Raw genomic sequence first — 19,578 nt, 5'->3', positions numbered from 1 at the left:
AGCTCTCAAAGTCACTATTTTAGTACGTAAACAAACACAAACAAAGTTGTTTCAGACAATATAGAGCAACACCAAATCTCATGTGGTTTTCTTTTTTCATAAAAATGTTAACTTCCTGTTGATTTGTCCATTTTTATTCAGAAGAAAACCCGGACTGGATCCATAGATCCGGATCCAGATCTTCATATAGTAAAATCAACAGGAAGTTACCATTTTTATGAAGAAATAAAACCACATGAGTTTTGGTGTTGCTCTATATTGTCTGAAACAACTTTGTTTGTGTTTGTTTACGTACTAAAAGAGTGACTTTGAGAGCTGTTTCAGCGTACAATGTAAGTCAATGAGGAGCATATTTTGAATTATCAATTTCTAATCACTGGAGAAATTATTTTTGATTTCTTGTCCACATTTGGAGTTACATCATGGCAAGGTAACTACACAACCCAAACCTCTACAAAAGTGGTCTTACCCTTTAAGTTTCATTTTCCTTACGAGCGTCGCAATCAATCAATCAATCAGTCCCGCCACCTACCAGGGCCCAGGAAATGATTCTCCGTTGATTTTCCTCATAGACATTTCAAAAAGTATTTATTTAAAGACCTTGTGGGAGCAGGTATCTGAAAACACATATTTACTTACTGTACCTGTGATTTGTGAGAATTGTTTATTTGCAATTTTGTATGGAAATTAATGTTTTATATTAGGTCTGTATTTTCCAGTGTCTGCAACTTTCTGTTAGCAGTAGAGTTGGGCATAATTGATCTGTGCAGGGATCTGCTTTGATCAGCTGTGTCAATTGAGAACAGGTGTTGAGTATAGGCCTGTATAATGAGCCAGGGTCACAGTGACTTCTTTCTGTAGTGACTTCATGGCAGTACAAGTTTGGTTCTCAGTGGAAAGACAGCTCTGAGGTTAGACCAGAAACAATTATTTTACCGTTTTGTTTGATTGAGTTTACACACTTTGGAAACATTTTTTTTGGTTTTAACAAATGAAGAAAATGCACGTTGGAAGTGGATTTAAATCTTTTTGAAACGCGTAAGATACATTTTTGGGATTTTGGCACCTACAGACCTTTTAAGCCTCGTACAAAGCCAACTCTTTTCGTGACAAATCATGACAACAAACACAATTTTTCGGGTTGAACAAATAATTAGAAGAAGAAAACGGCAGGTTACAACACTTTTTTGTTGTTTTTCTTCTTTGTAATTATTTGTTTGGTCCAAAATATTGTATCACAGCATTTTGCAGCAGTTGGTATCGTCGCACGTTAGAAACTGGCAGGAGCAGTAAACATGTGGGCAGTTTCTAAGGTTTTACCCTTACCTCAAGTAAGATTATTAAATATAAATTCAGTTTCTGTTGGCTACAATTAGACGTATACAATACATCCAACTAGCTGGTTGAACCAGGCTATGACTATAGTTAAATTACATAACGTTACATGCTAACCGCAACTGAATAACTTCTAGACATATTGTCCACGCTAATGTATTAGCTTAGCCTCGCTGCTTAGCTCATGCAGCATTGGTGGTAGACTACAGCACGGGTCGCGGGCGTTTTACAAAGTAACATTAGATGTCATGTCAGTTACAGTAACGATTTTGATCATGTCATCAAATCCATTTGCACAATTTAGGTTGACACGGTGACATCTCAACCCATCTCAATCTTGAAGTCCTTTACATTTTCTGTATTTGGGGAGATCTCCCCAAATACAGAAAATGTAAAGGACTTCAAGATACAATTGTACTGTATGCTAGTGAATGTCGACATACGATTAGTTAGACTACATAACGCTGACTGGTGACTACACATACAATACCATTGTCAAGCAATGACATGATTTAATTTAATAATAACCTGACTCCGCCAGATGGGGGCGGTATTTATTCACAAGTTCACGTTGTGAAACAAAATGTGATTGTGAAGCAAACGTCTTCCATCTGGCAGAGTCAAGTTAAATTAATATTTGTGTTATCTGCTAATGACCATTATGTTTGCATTGCATGATCAAAACGTTTCTCTCTGCAGATGTCAAATGGAAAACTACAGTAAGGCCAAGGCGGTGGAACAGCCCTGTCCCTCCCCGTTCCCTGATCTCCCCCCCACCACCCCAGAAGTACGGGTCAGAGATGGCAGCAAGATCCGCAACCTAATGCGCTATGCCCTGAGCCGCATGGAGCCCAAACCAAGGGTAGCTGAGGATGAGGAAAAGGGACAGTCTAGAACTGACGAAGGCGATGTAGTAGCCATGGAGACTCGGGAAGTGACAGGCCGCTCGCTGACCACTGAGAAGTCCCTCAGCCGGAATATACTGTTCACAGCGACTGGTAAAGGGGTCTCCAAAGCCATCACGTGTGTGGAGATTATGAAGCGACGTGTGAAGGGGCTGCACCAACACACCAAGCTGTTGTACAGCACAGTGGACGAGGTGTGGGAGCCCTTGGAGCCCACAGCAGGGCTGGACAGTCTGACGGTCAGCAGGAACGTGCCGGCCATCTGGATCCTCCTCTCCAGGGACCCTGTAGATTCCAGTCTGCCAGGGTACCAGGCTCCAGGGAACTTTGATGCCCTCTGGGCTCATTCAGCCAAAGAAGAGGCAGGGGCTTTTGGGGGTCAGAGACATGGACAAAACAAGAGAAAGAGAGGAGGTGGTGGAAGCAGTGGCAGCAGCAGAGGAAAGGGAGGGTCTGGACGTCATACTGGTCGGCCAAAAGAGCCATTTAAGAGCCAGAGTTAATTTAGGCACTGCAGTTTAGAAAAATAAAAAGTTGAAGAATACACACCTGGACACTCAGATATTTTATGTTCAGCCAACAAGGATCTTATTACCTCTGCTTGCATCATTTGACCACTGTAATGCAGAATATTGATAAAAACCTTGCAACGTTCTGTTTAATTACATTTGTACCAAAATTGCATTGATAGATGCTTTTTCTTTCATGTGATTCCTCACAGCCAGCCATGCAGCCGACGCTATTTTGTTTTAAAGGACCTATAACATAAAATTCAACTTTTTCAATTTCTTTTGTGTTTTTGGGGCTCCCATATGTGTTTTCTATCCCCACAAATAACCAATTTTTAACAATCGGGCTTTCATATCATATAGGTGCTTTAATGGAAATTGCTCTCAGGAACAGCTCAACTGATTTTGGTCTCATCGTGATGTCATCAATGTCACCCTACTTTGTATAATTCCTCCTCTTCTTTAGTCTTCAGTTCCAAATTTGCATTTCCACTTTGTTTACAATGTCCACCATTGTTGATTTTCCAAGCTGGCATGAAATGGAAACAAGCCTGGTTTTATCTAGCATCAGTATTATAATGACTCAAATATTAAATAATCTGCATATCAGCACCCCCACCACCTCAGGACATTGTGGTACTGCAGCTAAAACTGCTTTCAAAGTCCAGAAAGAAATGGCAAGGACTGGTTATATCAGAGTGGTGATTGAGGCTCAAACCATTAGAAATAACTTTGAGGGACATAGACAATACTGTACTGTACAGTACAGCACCACTCACTTCAGATGGGTCTGATTTTTGATATCTCAGTAGCACTCGGCTTGCCTCTATTCTAGTTAACCCAGTTCATTCTCCCACATGGCTTTCATTGTGTTTAGGTCATGTTCTTCTAAAGTAACCAGCTCAGTGGCCTTGTCGTGGTTTGAGTATCTGCCCTGAGACTGGGAGGTCGGGGTTCGATCCCTGGCCGGGTGATACCAAAGACTGAAAAATGGGACCCATTGGCCATTTTTGAAACTATCTCCTCACCACTCGCCCTACACACTTCCACTCGGTTTGAGCATAGATATATAAATAATAGACGCAATGCAATGCAAATGGATGGGAGGGGAATTCCAGTATCGTCTCTATTATTTATACATCTATGCTCAAACCGAGTGGAAGTGTGTAGGGCGAGTGGCGAGGAGCTAGCTTCAAAAAGGGCGATGGCCTCACTACTTTGCACTCAGTCAGCATCAAGGGTTGGATTGGGAGCAAGTCCCTGCGACATACCTGTACTAGTGTCATGTCCAGGGGGTGTACTTGTACATCAAGCTGCCTCACGCTACAGAAAGAGGAGATGGGATTCTGCCCTATGGGCCTCATGGCTCGGCAAGGCTTACTTCTAAAGTAGCCTTGGTCCCAGGCTTAGTAAACAAAGACATATTTGGGAATACACATTTAAGGTACAGGTGAGGTTTTCCCATGTGTAAGAGCAGGAAAAGTGTTCTTTTCCATAATGGCAGATCCAAACATACTTAAAAAAAATAAAACATAAATAAGATCATAGATAGAGGTAAAACTGTGGTGGCCTTAACTTAAATCTTAAGAGAGAAAAGCACAAGCTGCAAAACAGAACAGACCTGACTGTAAATTTAATTTTGAGTCAGAGTAAACCAAAGCAGGGAGAACATTGTTTATTTGTTTTAAATACTGTTTCATGAGACAGGAAATATGAGATCTTGTCCACTATCTTCACTTTTTTTTAATTCTGAGTGTCCCTATTGCATGGCTGAAATTATAATCTGTGTTTATCTGTGGAAGGAGAACAGGCCGGCTTTTACAGTAATCCAACTTTTCTTTGAGTGTTAAATATGAACCGTATTTTGTCTCTTTTCATGTTATGGATGAAAACAGAATTATAAATAGTATACAGAAAGGGATCTATGATATCAAATCAAAGAAAAAGGTCCCACACACTGTCTGGAACTAATTTCTCTAAATTACTATAATCCCAACAGTAGAGTTTAGAGTCTAAGACAAGGATCCTAGTGGCAGATGTCAGTGATCTGTGGTGATCTTGATCCTTTTATCCCCACCGCATGGCCTCTTCAATAGCCTGCAGTGAACACAGTTGGCTGGTTATTCCGTAACAAAGGATTAGGGATTATTTGCAGGGACCGTGTGTTGGTTTGTATAGGAAAAGTAAGGATAGAGGGATAGAGGGAAGTCGGTCCAGAACTCCAGAAGAAGAGTAGAAAATGGCTAGCTGGACAGAGGTGGGAAGATTCCTGATATCTGCATGGTTTATGGTATTTCCCTGCTGCACTCAGATCTATCACCCACTACCAGTCTTGTGGCTCATGCCACCTCCAGGGCAGGAGAACCTAACTGCAGCAGTGGCACCAGCCATCAAGCTGGCCCTGCAAGACCTGAGGAGACAACCTCCTCCACTGGGAAGCTATGAGATCCACTTTCAGCTACTAGATTCACAGGTCTGTTTTTCCATAGTGGCGACAGTGGAAAGTATGTGTGTTTTTGTGTATGTAAATACACAGTACACAGTAAATACTGCGTTTCTGTGCATTAGACATATTGTACACTGCAGATGTTATGTGAGGCACTGACAATTGTTTTTACCAGTATATGTCATTTGCAGATATTGAATTATGTTGAGCACAATAACATACAGTAGTTTAAAATGTGTGATTTTAGTTTCCCTGCGTTTATATATGTATGCCTTATTTTTGATTTTCTATTTTAGTGTGATAGTGCCAAAGGACTAAAAGCCTTGTTTGATGCTGTGTGGACAGGGCCAAAATACCTCATGATCTTTGGAGGTGTGTGTTCTTCAGTGATGACTCTCATGGCTCGCTCTCTTCAAGCACTGAACCTCTTGCAGGTATCTAAAACTGGGTGAAACGATTATTGAAAGATTATTTAAGATTGGAGATTGGGGTCTAATCCAAGTCGAGACAAAGAACAAAGGGTCTAAATTCAAAGAATTTAGGAGGTTTTTTCTCAAGAAGCCTGTCTGCTGTGATGAATCTTGCACCCTCTCAGTAGGCCTACACATTAAAACAATTAACTTAATGATTTGCTTGCATAGTGTAAATACTTGTAGGTAAGTACTTCTTACACCAAGGCAATTCTATGCAGTTTCATGTTATAATTATATGCAGCACCTCCATACAAGTTTTGTAGTTACTAGTCTGATACTGTTTCATTTCTAACTATTTCACATGCACTGTGTATTGAGTTTGAAACATTGTTCAAGGTATGACTTGTTATGGTGCAAAACATTACTAACGTTTAACGTTTCTGAGCCAATATTTTGCTCTCTGCTTCCAACTATTAATATTCCAGGTGTCTTTTGCTGCCACATCCCCTGCCTTGACTGACAGAGGGAAGTATCCTAATTTCTTCAGTACCATTCCATCAGAAAGAACAGTGAATCAAGCTGTAGTGAAGCTCCTGCAGAGCTACAGATGGAGCAGAGTGGGAATTCTCACCCAGAGAGGGCAGCGGTTCTCAGAGGTGCTTTCACATACAATTTCAAATAGAATTTCTACCCTTGATTTGCATGTTTTGTATGCTTTTATAGCCCTTACATATATGTTATACACAAACATTCTAGGGACAAGGGCATATATGTTAAATGTTTATTTTTCTCTCTTTTATATGCAGATGAAGACTGATCTTATTAAACAGTTAATGAAGGCTAATATTCAGATTGTTGCAACAGAAAGTTACTCTAACAACGCATGCATGAGCCTCAAGAAACTGAAGGTAACTGCACGGCAAATTCCATTAAATGTCCATTAAATACTGAGTAAAAATGTATCTGAAAGGTCATTTGGTGTGGTCAAAACTCAATCAACCAATCAATCAACCTTTATTTATATAGCACATTTACACAACCGAAATTGACCAAAGTGCTTCACAGTAGACAAAGTATAATGACAGAGTATAAAAACATAGTATAAGAGCATCGAGAAAGTACTAGAGTAGCAGAAGAATACATAATCATTAGAATCAAGAACAAATAAGTAACTATCTAGGTCAGACAACATTAAAGGCGAGAGAGAAAAGGTGGGTTTTGAGAAGGGATTTAAAAGTCTCTAAGGATTGGGCAGTTCTAATGTGGGGGGGAGGTTGTTCCATAACTCTGGGGCCGCAACCGCAAAAGCACGGTCACCTCTTGTTTTCCGGGTTAGGTCTGTTGGCATGGTCAGTATAGTGACTGGTCAGCAGACCTCAGAGCTCTAGGTGGGTTGTGGCGATGTATAAGTTCAGCCATATATGGGGGAGCCAGGTCATTAAGGGATTTAAAGGTAAATAAAAGGATCTTGAAATCGATCCTTTGTTTAATCGGGAGCCAATGGAGGGAGGTGAGGACTGGTGTGATGTGGTCAAATGTTTTGGTACCGGTGAGAAGGCGGGCAGCAGCGTTTTGAACTAATTCGCCTATCTCACAGAATTTCCCCGCCCCCCTAAATACGCCCCCTTTCGGGGTTAGTGGTGATAGCGTGACGTCACTCCATATACTACATGTTAACCGAGGTAATTTAAGAAGTCTACAACTTTTGTTTTCTCAAGGTAAGGTTTGTTCTATCTGTTCGACCTGATTTACCATCTTGTTTGCTTCATAATAATATTGGTCTGTCACATTTTTACATTAGAAAATGTACTTAGATTCTCCAGAGAAAAAAACGTGTAAATGCTCATGTTAAAGACACCACTATTTACCGGAAGTGGGCGTGGAAAGCGGGCTGTGAGATAGGCCTATTGCAGGCGTCTGAGTGCGGATTGGTCGATTCCATATAGGGCGTTACAGTAGTCGAGTCGTGATGAAATGAAGGAGTGGATAACGGTTTCAAATTGATTATGGGGGAGATAGGGTTTGACTTTGGCGAGTTGGCGGAGATGGTAGAAGCTCAGGCTGCATTGTATTTATAAAAAGGTAGGCTATATCTCTCTGCTGGTACCTTACCAGCTTGGTATAACTAACCAAGGTTGTGGCCTCCTGGTGGCGCTATAATAGGCCAATGTGAAAGGGTGCCATTTCTTCTTACGCCTTGGATGGCAATTAGATGATTTGAGGCATTTTGTTCCAAAAATGTGTTTTGCAAAAAACACCTGTTGGTGGCACTATAACAGGCCAATGTGAAAATGGTGGGATATATTCCTCAGCCTAGTAGGAAAGTCAGTGAAAGATTTCACGTAAATTGCACGCTGCGTTCATGATTTGAGGCATTTTGTTCCAAAAATGTGTTTTGCAAAAATCCACCTGTTGGTGGCGCTATAACAGGCCAATTTGAAAAGGGTGGGATATATTCCTCAGCCAGTCAGTGAAAGATTTCATGTAAATTGCACGCTGCGTTCATGATTTGAGGCTTTTTGTTCAAAACGGTCCAATCCTGCCAACTATGAAAGGCAATGTTAGCCAATTAGGATGGAATATGAAATATCGGACAGATCCGTCTTGAACACATGACTATATAGATAGTGTGTAACGATTTGGGATTTTTGAACAGAATCTGGAGAATAATATGTGTTTTTCCAAAGTCGGCCTCCTGGTGGTGCTATATAACAGGCAGTTCTGGAAAATTTGGGGCAGAGGTTCATCTTTGGCATCCAGGGAGTGTGTGTGCAAAATTTGGCATTGACCGTTAACGGTGACGGAGATTAGCTGATAACAGACGGACGGATGGACACACACACAGATGGACACACGGACGGAGTGCAAAACATACTCTCTCCCCATGCCTTCGGCCTGGTGGAGACAATTAAGAAGTAGTGAAAATAGCTATTTTCACTAGTTTGGGTCCTGGGCAAACGTCTAATAATCTCCTCGCCTCGACCTGAAAAGTTTGGGAACCACTGATAGAGAAACTTGCTTTCATTCAGAAAGGTATGAAAAGATAGTATAACCAGTACTGAATTGCGAAAAATAGCGTCTCAAAATAATACCCATGAATCCTTACAATCTATTATGCCATGGAATTTCAATAACTATCCTGAATGCACATACCTTTGTGCTGTAAAAAGTCCAAACTAATTGCAATGGACTCACTGAGTCCGTTATGAAAATAGTTTATATTTTGTTTGTTTTATTTGGGGTTATTAGGTCAGGATTTGATGTGAGCATATAACGTGCATTTCATGTACATTCTTTATACAATTCATATGCATTATATGTAATATAATGAATGGAATAGTGACTTGTCCCACTTTAACAGGACAGTGACACACGGATAATCATTGGACAGTTTGCAGAACTTTCTGCCTCAAATGTCTTCTGCTGTGTGAGTATTGAAAATTATTTAAAATGTGAAGATGTGTTTTACAATATCAAGGAACGTGTGTGTGTGGGGTGTGTGTGTATATGCACACACACTGGTCTGGTCTGTTGTGGCATATGCACAACAGACCAAGATAAAATAAAATAAACGATAGAACATCAATGCATATACTGTAGCATCCATTGTAGAGCCAAGTAGCCAACATAGTCGTTAACATTGTTATGGAGCATGTAAGTGACATGACATTCCACAGTGGGATATTCCATTTAAACCTTTTGTGATATCTGTTCTGTTTACAGGCCTACAGACTGAACCTGTTTGGAGGGAGCTACCAGTGGATTCTAACCAGTGGCTCTGGGCATGCAGGGTGGAGGCTGGACATGCAGGCTTCTAGATGTACTCCACACAGTCTGCTGACTGCCAGGGAGGCTTCCATCACCCTGGATATCACCTACCTAAGTGACAGAAACATAAGAGGCATCTCTGGAAGGGTGAGAAGAACCTTTAGCCTCCACCTTCCTTAACCTTTTTTAAACCTTCTAGTCCAGATTTAGTAATGTGGACATGAGTTGACTTTGTACTAGGACCGCTTTTCATCTGCAGCCAAATCTCTTCAACAAAAATAGCCGATCTACAAGCTCACAAAGTGTCACGTAATGTTGCAACGTGTTGTGAGCTTGTAGATCTGCTGTTTTTGGCTTTAATATTCCCCCCAGAATATGGATGGTGGGATTCAAGTGTTTAAAAGTCTTCTTCTTCTTCTTCTTCTTCTTCTTCTTCTTGTTCTTCTTCTTCTTCTTAGACCCCCAAGGAATATAAAGATGCGTATTTCACAGAAGTGAGGCAGGAAGGGGTCAAAGCCAGCTACCTCCATGGCTTTGCCTACGATGGAGTGTGGGTCATAGCCAAAGCTTTAAGCCACGTCATGGAGGCAGTGAAACACAGAGAGAAATACAGTGTTCAGCACAACCTCACCATCACGGAGAATGAGATGGGACGAATGCTGCTGGATTCTATGAAGCAGATGCAGTTTGAAGGAGTAACAGTAAGGCCTCGTTTGTACTTCAGTCACTGACACATTTCCAAGCAATAAATCTGTTATTTTCAGTGATTGACAAATTATGAGTTACTGTAGATGTCATAACAGTAGACTTATACTTGAGCAACTCCCTGACAAAAAAAATGCTGTTATCTTTCTAGGGTCCAGTTTTATTCAGAAATGGGGAGCGTGTGGCATTGATTGAACTGAGACAGTTTCAAGGTATGTTCTGATACCGTTAAAACTTGACAATACCTTGGCATTCCCATACAACATGTCATGTACAGTATGATTGTATACTACTTGCTAATTTTATTTTTATATCTCAAATGTGGTGTTTCCACAGAGACAAGACAGGTGGTAGTGGGACAGTATAATACCCATACAAAACAACTTCAAATGATTCAACACACAATGAAGTTTAAAGGTATCAGATCTCCCATGGTATCAGACCTCTGCGTGTGTGCGTGTGCGTGTGCGTGTGCGTGTGTGTGTGTGTGTGTGTGTGTGTGTGTATATTGTATGTATGCAATATGCCTACTGTATAGTATTTATATGCCTATACAGTACATACATAACACTTGCATTGTTTTTAGATCTAGTGTGCAGATTACCGTTTAAATGGGCATTACACTTTAAAATATGCTAATGTCTACTCAAGCTTTTGTGTGCGCACACAGACTTTTTAAATAGCTTGATTCAATATTTTTGATATTTTATATTTATTTCATCAGATAACCCTCTATATAAACTCATTGAACTTCAAACTCCATTGTAACCATGTTAGACACATTGAAAACACATGATATGGTCTTTCGAATGCGTAAAAAGAAGGGGAAAAAAAGAATATAATAATAATTTAAAAAGCCAGATCCCTCTCACATTAGGACAAATATCAGTCACCAGAACCAGGGGTGTGTGTTTTAAATCAGTCTAACATGGTTGAAATTGACATTGAAGTTGAATGGTCTAATCAATATCAAATATCGAAATATTGAATCAAGCAACTTCAAAACTGTCTAAGGTACACACAATAGCCAGAGTAGAAGTGTTTAAAAGCAAAATGCCACTTAAATCCTGTTATTTTGTCCTGTACTGTAGCTGGCAGGCCAGCCAAAGACCAGACACTTGTACTGCGGAGTAGAAGGCACATCGGTCCTGCTCTGTACATAACCTTGTCATCAGTCACCGCTTTGGCCATCTTCATCATTCTCGTTGTCCTCTGCTTCATTGTGAAAAACAGAAAACCCTGGTACATTACTTGGCAGACATATAGTTTTACTCCCAAATGTGTGTCCAGTGTCACCTACTACTGTGAAATCTCCTATCTAAAACCTGTGGATTGAAACTGGGCAGCATCCTTGGCATTTTTTATTGATTTGAGTTATGCCCTGACACAATAACGGCTTTATAACTTTTATCCATGCTCGTCTGGAGTGTGCTTGGAGGTAAAATAATCACTTTAAAAGTTGATGCTTCATTCTTGAGAAATCTTAAAAGTGAATATTTAGTCTATTCCTTTTGTTTTTGGGAATGTGTTACTGGCAGTATTAACTAAGCCCTTTAATTTGGTAGTGATGAGCAATGTTTGGATGTGTTACAATGTAGTATATCGGAGTAGGGTATTCATTTACAAAAAAAAACATAAGAAGTTGAAATATGGAGATACAAGGTTTCTGCCCGACAGCAACGATATCAACATGTGGCCTACTATATAAAGTATAAATATTAAAGCAACATATTTCATGTTTAACAACAGCTTTGTCTTCTTAAATTAAGCTCTCATGAATGTTTTAGATGCGGTTTATATCCCTTTGCCAGATTGTTGGATGAGAGACTATTGTGTTCTCTCCTCCTGCAGGCAGCAGATGGGGTCCAGTCTACCCCAGGACAGTGTCCTCCTCCTGGCCATGCTGTTGTCTTCCTGCTCAGTCTTCATCCATGGTCTAGATGGAGCGTTGAAGTCTGACTCTTCTGTGGCTGACACTCTCTGCTCTGTCTGTTCTCTCCTGGTTCTTTGTGTTGGTTTGGAAGTACTGTAGTGTCACAGTTTATACTTTCAGGAGGAGATGTGTGCACTGGGTTAAAGCACCTAAACATTTTGTATTGAAAATGCAATGTTGTAACCATGTAGGTCTTCATCTCTCTAAGGAAACTGTTCTATTCAACCAATGCTTTCTGTACCCTTTGCAGAAAATATGCACATTTCATTCACATTTTTTAAAGATTTGAACTGAACAGATGTTTTGTCATTGACTTCCCACAGGTTCACCTGTGGCTTCTCTCACTAGGTCACACCGTGGGCTTTGGGACGTTGTGTTTCAAGATCTGGAGGATGCTGTCAATCTGTGTTAACAATGGAACAGAGGGAAAGGTACAGTATAGCCACCTATGACTATTCCTCTTTTAGCTGTCAATTTGTTTTGGTTCTTGAATTATATGTCAATTTAAGCAATTATTAGATATCTAAACAAGTAAACAATCTAATCTAAACAAAGCCCCATAATAAGGTTATCTTGCTACAATTAACAGTAAGCTTTGTGCACTCTAGGCTGTATGATTCTAAATACACATTAATTTGTTTAATAATGCACAATGTTTGCATAGTGAAGCATAGTGTCAAAACAAACGACAACAACAATAAAATAATCTTAGATACAAATGTATTGAAGCTACACAACAATTTTCAACAACTTCTGTCACCCTCTCAGAAGAGCTGGATGCAGCAGCCAGACTGTGTAATGGCTGGGATGTTGTTGCTGGATGTGTTTGTTTTAACTTCCTGGCAGATCATGGACCCTGTCACAAGGGTGGTGTCAGAGCACAGCTTGGAGGTACTGTAACAATAAACAGTAATTGTCACTGTTTCATTACTTTTCAGGATATGGATTCCAATGAATCCAACGTAGTTATTATTTAGTACCAAGTTCTGTCTAATACTTTTTATTGGTTCAATATATAAAACCTAGGGTAGAAGGTCCTGGGTTCTATTACCGCTGTGGGCATGTTCTCTCCTCCGTGTCATCAGTGCCGATACCCTGGGTGGGGTTGACAAAAGGGCATTTCTGTGTGGAGTTTGCATGTTCTCCCTGTGTCCCCTAGGGTAGGTACCCTCACATAAAATATGCAGTAATCCTGGTCTCTAACTGCGTCCCCCTGGTCAGCCGGGGCGAATGATGGAGGGGAAAGGAACTGGTTGGAATAACGTGTTCCTTCCACGCATGAGATCAGTCCGTTTCTCCCCCCAGGTTGGCAGAGGGAGCCTAGCTCCCAGGATTACATTCGATAATTGACACTGGGTGAAAAATGGGTTGCAAAATTGTAGGATAAAAAAAAAATAGCAAAATAATTTCCAAAATAGCAATAGCCGATCTAGATTGACTATTTTTGCTGCTTCTGTGTGACACTCTTGTACGACAAAGTAGGGCTTTCATTTATGGGGGAAAAACAACATGAAAAGTTACAAGGTACAAGGTTTTTGCCCGGCAATGAACATACAGGAACATGGAACTAAAGCAAATCACATATAACATAGTAATAGATCAAGCATTACACAATGTGGTAAATGCGTGCGTGCGTGCGTGCGTGCGTGCGTATAAATATATTATGGTATATCTTTGATATTGTATTTTTCAGACTGCTCCAAATGGCGAAGACATCATCAGGCCTTTCTCAGAGCAATGTAGTAGCATCAAGACAGACCTGTTTATCACTGTAATGTATGGCTACAAAGGACCTCTTTTGGTGAGGACTCTGAGGAGTGGTGTATTCTAACCCCTTAAAATCCACAACCATCTTAACATAATACAAGCTACATCATCTTATTTTTTCTCTCCAGGGTCTTGGATGTTTTCTTGCTTGGAAAATCAGTGACTCAGAGGTATCACACCTTCCTGACAATAACAAACACCTGGCACTGAGTGTGTGTGCTGTGGTGATCGCCAGTATACTTGGAGTGTTGGGATCTTCGCTGACCCTGCAACAGCCTAATATTCAGTTTTGTCTGACCACCCTTGCTATTCTCTTCTGCAACACAACAATTCTGGCCTTGGTGTTTAGGCCAAAGGTTAGTGTGCTGTTTTGGGTTACAAAGACACAAGGAGAGAGTTAAGTTAAGGTTCAAGGTTCAAGTTTATTTAGTGTCCCCGAAGGGCAAATTGGGTTGTAGTGGGTGAGCAGCATCAGATCGGATACACAGGGCTTTGTTAAGCACTTGTTTCTTAAAGATCTGGTCTAGGCTGTTCATTTGTGAGACAATTATTTTAGAGGCCACTTTTACAATTTTCCCTAGGGAATTCTTGTCTCTGATGCAGAGACCATACCAACAGATAGTCGAGAAAGAAATGAGGTCAGTGGCCTAGGCCTAATCCATGCCAAACTATAAGTCCTTGAAATTTAAATGTTTGAGAACCATGGCTCATAGAGCATAATTATGACACTGCTACAACACCAAGGGTATTTAGAACTGATGCGAGTGGACTCACTTTAACGACCCACTTCTAACGACCCACTTTGATGTTTTCCCTGCTTACCTCCTAAATGCATCTCATTTATAATAGAGTTTATCACATCAGTTAACGGTGGCTCGACTCTTAAAGAGATGTCTGAGATGTAGTTGTCAGGTTATATATTTCGGAAGGAAGTGTTTATTAAGTAACACTTCTTAAACCCTAAATACAATGTTGACCTGGGTCCCCCACGGGTTTGTACTTGGCCCTCTTCTTTTTTTCCTCTACACCAAATCTCTTTGCTAACATCTATAAGCTGATCTATAAGCTCACAACTTGTGCGTTAACTTGCAATGCATTGGGAAGGGAACCAATGCTTTGGGAACTTCAGCATTTCATGTTTGTTTGTTTTTATGGTGTTTCTTTAGGTTGTGTACATCAGTGCAAATGGCAGTGAGGTGGCACATACTTCAGACTCAGAGTGTGGTCCTAACCAGGAGACCTGTGAGGATGTTGATGGATCTCAGGAGGACAATGTCAACACAAGCAGCAGGGGAGCAGAATGCTTTCACAGTGAGAACCATCAGCTGAGGCGAAGGATAACACAGGTCATTTAATTTATGCATCCAACGGGATGGTGAAACACATCCTAGTTTTTATTCTATGTCTGTACTTGCATTTGTGTGTGTGTGTGTGCGTGCGTGCATGCGTGCGTGCGTGTGTGCGTGGGGCGTGCGTGCGTGCGTGTGTGTCTTGCATGTATGCATATTTTGGAAGTAATGTTTGTTTGTTCCATGTAGCTTGATATGGAGTTGGAGACTATTAGTATGCAACTTCATGAAATGCCAATGTCAAGTCCCTCTGGTGCAAGGCAATATCACACAAGCCCAGAAATGAACAATGGTAAGGATAACCTGAGACAGTGTGATAAATCTGATAGTATAGCTCACATTTTCTAATATTTTTTACCCAAAGTGTAACACAGTAAGTCCATGTCCCCTAGTGGGAATAAAACCTACAACACTTGCAACACGTGCATCGAAATACACAGGGACATGATCTTAATGTGATGGCAGGTATCATTTTGTGTATCTCATTCATAGTGGTCAATGTTTAATGACGGGAGACGGGACACAGCTAGTATCTTGCACAACACTGCCAACTAATGTACAGTACATCGTCCAGCTTCAGTGTGACTACCAAACCTGAGCAAAAAAATTACAATCTTTATAAATTAACTACACAAACAGATTGTTTGCCCTGTATCATTTCTTTTTCTTCTAATTTATGATTAAAAGAACACTTTTCCAACATTTTCTCCATAACTCAGTCCTCACTTTAGTCTGAGGCAGGCATTTTTGTTTAATTTAGACACAGCCCACATTTGAGATACAGAGCTTGTAGATATAAATGGTCCCAACTTATAGTGAGCATTACTGAGGAGTGAGGGCCGATATACAGTATGGAGATAATGTTAAAAGCATAACATTTACATCTGAGCTTGTACAGCATAGATATTAAGACTGTATTTATTTTGACACCAATAGGACTTTGTTTGACTAAATTAAGTTTACTTTGTGTTTTCCCAATCAGAAGATAACAGATCTTTGGTCAGCAGACCGTTAAAGCTGACCCATCAAGTCCAGATTTGTTCTGAGGACAAGGGGTCTGCAATGAAGGAGGACATAAACTCACCTGAGCAGTAAGACTAGAGCTCATGCACACTAATGCACTGTAATAAGTTATATTATTTATCAGTTTCATATGATGATCAAGACCAAACTGGGTGACCAAATAGCTCTGAGTGGTTGGGGTATGTAAAATAGGCTGTACTATTATGCCCAAAAGGCTCAACAGCCCAAAAAAACGTAACAAATAAAAAAGGCAAACCAAACAGTTTGCAAATACATCAATTAATATAGAAAAGCATGATTTTGATCATTATTGCATTTTACGTATATAAGTAAGTATATAAGTATGCATATTCTTACTGATTATTAAGAATATGCATATAAAAGCCCCTTTCAGATGAAAAGATAAAAAAGGGAAAATTAAGCTTTTGCACGTCATACGTCGTTTTTCATGGTTTTCGAAGACATACTATAGTATCTCGTAAACCATGAAAAACGACATACTATAATATGTTGTTTTTCATGATTTTCAACGATAATTTTCTTTATTAAAATCATGAAAAACGACATACTATAGTATGTCGTTTTTCATGGTTTTCGACGAAAAAATTAAATCATGAAAAATGACATACTATATAGTATGTCGTTTTTGTACCATGGCCTGACAAGACTTTGACAGATACTGACACATAGCAGCAATTTAAACAATCAAATATTAGGCTTGTCTGAGCATTTATGGGTTACCGGTATGTAGTAATATCAAAAGTTATCTTTAATGCATAATTTCCATGAGGCTTCATTCACTAGTTGAGCCAAGGTGATAAGTCTGACTAAAAGGTGATAAGGGTGGGTACGCCAATTAGAGTTGGAGTAGAAGTGACATCTCACATTGTGTTTTTATTTATTTACATTTTTTATTCCACAGTATAAACCTGTGAAAATGTTTAAAATGTGAGAATACAATCGCATAACATGTATTTTATGTATAAAGATACAGAAAACAAGATCTGAAAGTATCTTGATAGTTGATACATATTTTTTCCGTCACAGCCAAAATACAAAATTTTTTGCATTTGAAATACATTCAAATCCATGTATTTCAAATAATGCCCATCTTTGACAGCAAATCTCTTGAGTGAAAATAACCAAATCTATAAGCTCACAATGTGTCATGTTGCGATAGCTTGTAGCTCTGCTATTTTCGCATAATGTTCACCCTATATGTGGATGTATAGGATTCATGTTCAACTTTGTGTTTGATTTGTTTGCTCCAGAGGTAAAAAACTAACTTTGGCAATAGTGGGACATCCAGGGCTTGCATCATCCAAGCCCAAATATAACATTTAACTGTTTAACTGTGTAAAACTACAAGGGGATATGTTTACTGAGTTATGTGATATCAAACAGGATTTTCAATCTGATGCAAGCCTGTACTTTCCAGGGGCGAATTTCATTCCACAAAGCGCTTCCCTCCCAGATCCTTCAAACTGTTCTGTCCCCCACTGCCAGATGAAACACACACAGACGCACAGTGAAAATGGGGAGGCGCGTTGCAAAGATGGGCTATAAAAACTGAAACCTACTGTAACATTTCAGGAGTTAAAAAAAAGCTAAAACAAACAACATTGTGCTCAAGCAAAACAAAGGATTACCGACCATGTTGGTTAAAATGCTTATCTTACCTTTCCTGTATGTGCTGCTGGTTGCTGTGGAGTCATCTGGTGATGGTATGTTGTTACTATTTAATCTATGTTATGATGAAAACACACACACACACACACACACACACACACACACACACACACACACACACACACACACACACACACACACACACACACACACACACACACTACTGTAGATCATAACAGATCAAAGTGTAATGCACAGTGTATGTATCTGCACTTTGTTGTAACTTGTATCTGAAATGTATTATGTTCTTTGTTGCTTTCGACCTAACTTTTCAGGAGGTGCTCCTTCCTACAATTATGACCTATCCAATGGGTCAGACCTCTGGAGGCTGTATAGCTCTGCTGTGTACAAGGCAGAAAGAATGACGAGACCCTTGTCGGGGATGCCTGTTCGGGTTGGACTTTTAAGCCACTCTGGAGTCAGGTCAGTCCCCTAACTGTAGACTGTAACATGGCCCTTACGAAATCACATACTATGCCAAATTACTTTCTAATAGCATATGTCTAAAAGCTTAGTAGCTACTAAATAGTACAGTATGTGAGATGCATACTAAATGCATAATAAATATGAAATAATTCTAATGTAAAATCATGCCCAATTAGTTGACTAATTCACCTTGATTATAATAACACACACACACACACACACACACACACACACACACACACACACACACACACACACACACACACACACACACACACACACACACACACACACACAATCTACTGTAGATCATAACAGTGTGTATTTCCTAGAGTGACACTGGCTGATGGCTCCATGTGGCTTGTCCACAAGGGGGATACATTTGCATTTGGATTGAGCTCTCGGACAGTGGTGGTGGATGCTCGGTGGATGAGCTCTAACTGGGCGGTAAGAGACCTTTTTTTTTCTTTTTTACAACAATATAATAATGAGTTCAAACCAAAGAAGGATTCATGGTGAAATTACATTGAACAGTTGTAGTCATTCAGAATGTAGTTTTCAAACTAGTACACCATAAAAAAGTGACATCAAACTCTCATAAAATAGTTGTTTTAAAGTTTTAAAGCATATGGTTGACAAAATGATATTGCCTTTCTAGATACTGTAGTATTTTAGTGATCTTTAATAATGATTCAATTATTAGACTGTATACAAATGTAACTAATTATTTGTATTCTTGCAGATCGTTGAAACCAAAGATTTCATGGGGAGCAAGACCGTTAAAGATTTTGTCAAAGCTGGTGGCACTGACTACAGTTTAATCTTTGATAATTGTCATCTGGCAGCTTGCCGAATGATGAATCAATAAACATGACCATTGTCTTTGTCTTAAAAAATGTAATGTAAGTTTGCATGACATTAAATTGGCAAAATAAAATGTAACCCTGATGTTGTGTGGGACCTCAGTCACTAGTTTGTTTACTGACAGTTACAGTGTAACTACTTCCTATTTCATCATACAATGGTCTCATGCAGGCACGTGCAGAGGGGGGGAGGGGGGCTAGGGGGGCTTGAGCACCTGTCCTTTCCCTTTTTTGTTTTTTTGCACGCGAAAGGGCAAAACAACAAAAGAAAGTTTTTTTCTTTTTTTTCTTTGCCACATAAGGGGGGGATGTGATGTGGGGGGGGGGGGGCAATATGAGCTTATGTGGGGGCCAATAAGGGCTTGTGGGGGGCCAATAAGGGCTTGTGTGGGGGGGCAAATAAGGGCTTATGTGGGGGGCCAATAAGGGCTTACAGTATGTGGGGGC

General features: G+C 40.0%; 4 protein-coding genes across 6 annotated transcripts; all 4 read left to right on the top strand.

The window, feature by feature from the left end:
* The first annotated feature begins 802 nt into the window (after positions 1-802).
* rpp25l (ribonuclease P/MRP 25 subunit-like) lies at positions 803-2,786 on the top strand. Of its 3 annotated transcripts, none has more exons than XM_079503155.1 (2): positions 803-911; positions 2,035-2,786. In XM_079503155.1, exon 2 carries the CDS (start codon positions 2,042-2,044, stop codon positions 2,741-2,743), a length of 702 nt encoding a protein of 233 aa, XP_079359281.1. In that variant the 5' UTR covers positions 803-911; positions 2,035-2,041; the 3' UTR covers positions 2,744-2,786. The 3 variants fall into 3 exon arrangements, with proteins under 3 accessions (XP_079359281.1, XP_079359280.1, XP_079359282.1); XM_079503154.1 differs by having other exon boundaries at positions 898-1,038; XM_079503156.1 differs by lacking the exon at positions 803-911 and adding an exon at positions 1,140-1,331.
* A 2,202-nt stretch (positions 2,787-4,988) lies between these two features.
* LOC306925036 (gamma-aminobutyric acid type B receptor subunit 2-like) lies at positions 4,989-10,877 on the top strand (the record flags this gene model as incomplete). The annotated part of the gene is made up of 10 exons (XM_079503718.1): positions 4,989-5,222; positions 5,492-5,629; positions 6,094-6,264; positions 6,415-6,543; positions 8,970-9,035; positions 9,332-9,523; positions 9,835-10,077; positions 10,233-10,293; positions 10,418-10,515; positions 10,806-10,877. The coding sequence occupies 10 exons, from the start codon at positions 4,989-4,991 to the stop codon at positions 10,875-10,877; spliced, it is 1,404 nt and encodes a 467-aa protein (XP_079359844.1).
* Positions 10,878-12,183: 1,306 nt separating this feature from the next.
* LOC306925035 (gamma-aminobutyric acid type B receptor subunit 2-like) lies at positions 12,184-16,225 on the top strand (the record flags this gene model as incomplete). The annotated part of the gene is made up of 8 exons (XM_079503717.1): positions 12,184-12,201; positions 12,338-12,445; positions 12,783-12,905; positions 13,708-13,815; positions 13,910-14,137; positions 14,948-15,127; positions 15,320-15,422; positions 16,113-16,225. The coding sequence occupies 8 exons, from the start codon at positions 12,184-12,186 to the stop codon at positions 16,223-16,225; spliced, it is 981 nt and encodes a 326-aa protein (XP_079359843.1).
* A 1,935-nt stretch (positions 16,226-18,160) lies between these two features.
* On the top strand, positions 18,161-19,209 carry LOC306924813 (uncharacterized protein). The gene is made up of 3 exons (XM_079503463.1): positions 18,161-18,265; positions 18,601-18,715; positions 19,011-19,209. The coding sequence occupies exons 1-3, from the start codon at positions 18,204-18,206 to the stop codon at positions 19,134-19,136; spliced, it is 303 nt and encodes a 100-aa protein (XP_079359589.1). The 5' UTR covers positions 18,161-18,203; the 3' UTR covers positions 19,137-19,209.
* Positions 19,210-19,578: the final 369 nt, after the last annotated feature.

This window comes from Electrona antarctica, assembly GCF_951216825.1.
Source record: "Electrona antarctica genome assembly, chromosome: 6".
Classification (NCBI taxonomy): domain Eukaryota; kingdom Metazoa; phylum Chordata; class Actinopteri; order Myctophiformes; family Myctophidae; genus Electrona; species Electrona antarctica.
Note: the sequence above shows the minus strand (reverse complement) of the source record. Positions and strands in the feature narration are given on the sequence as shown.

Coding starts and splice junctions, on each gene's coding strand:
- rpp25l (XM_079503155.1), top strand. CDS start 2,042: ATGGAAAACTACAGTAAGGCCAAGGCGGTGGAACAGCCCTGTCCCTCC.
- LOC306924813 (XM_079503463.1), top strand. CDS start 18,204: ATGACGAGACCCTTGTCGGGGATGCCTGTTCGGGTTGGACTTTTAAGC. Junction 18,266..18,600: donor TTAAGCCACTCTGGAGTCAG/GTCAGTCCCCTA, acceptor TGTATTTCCTAG/AGTGACACTGGCTGATGGCT. Junction 18,716..19,010: donor GGATGAGCTCTAACTGGGCG/GTAAGAGACCTT, acceptor GTATTCTTGCAG/ATCGTTGAAACCAAAGATTT.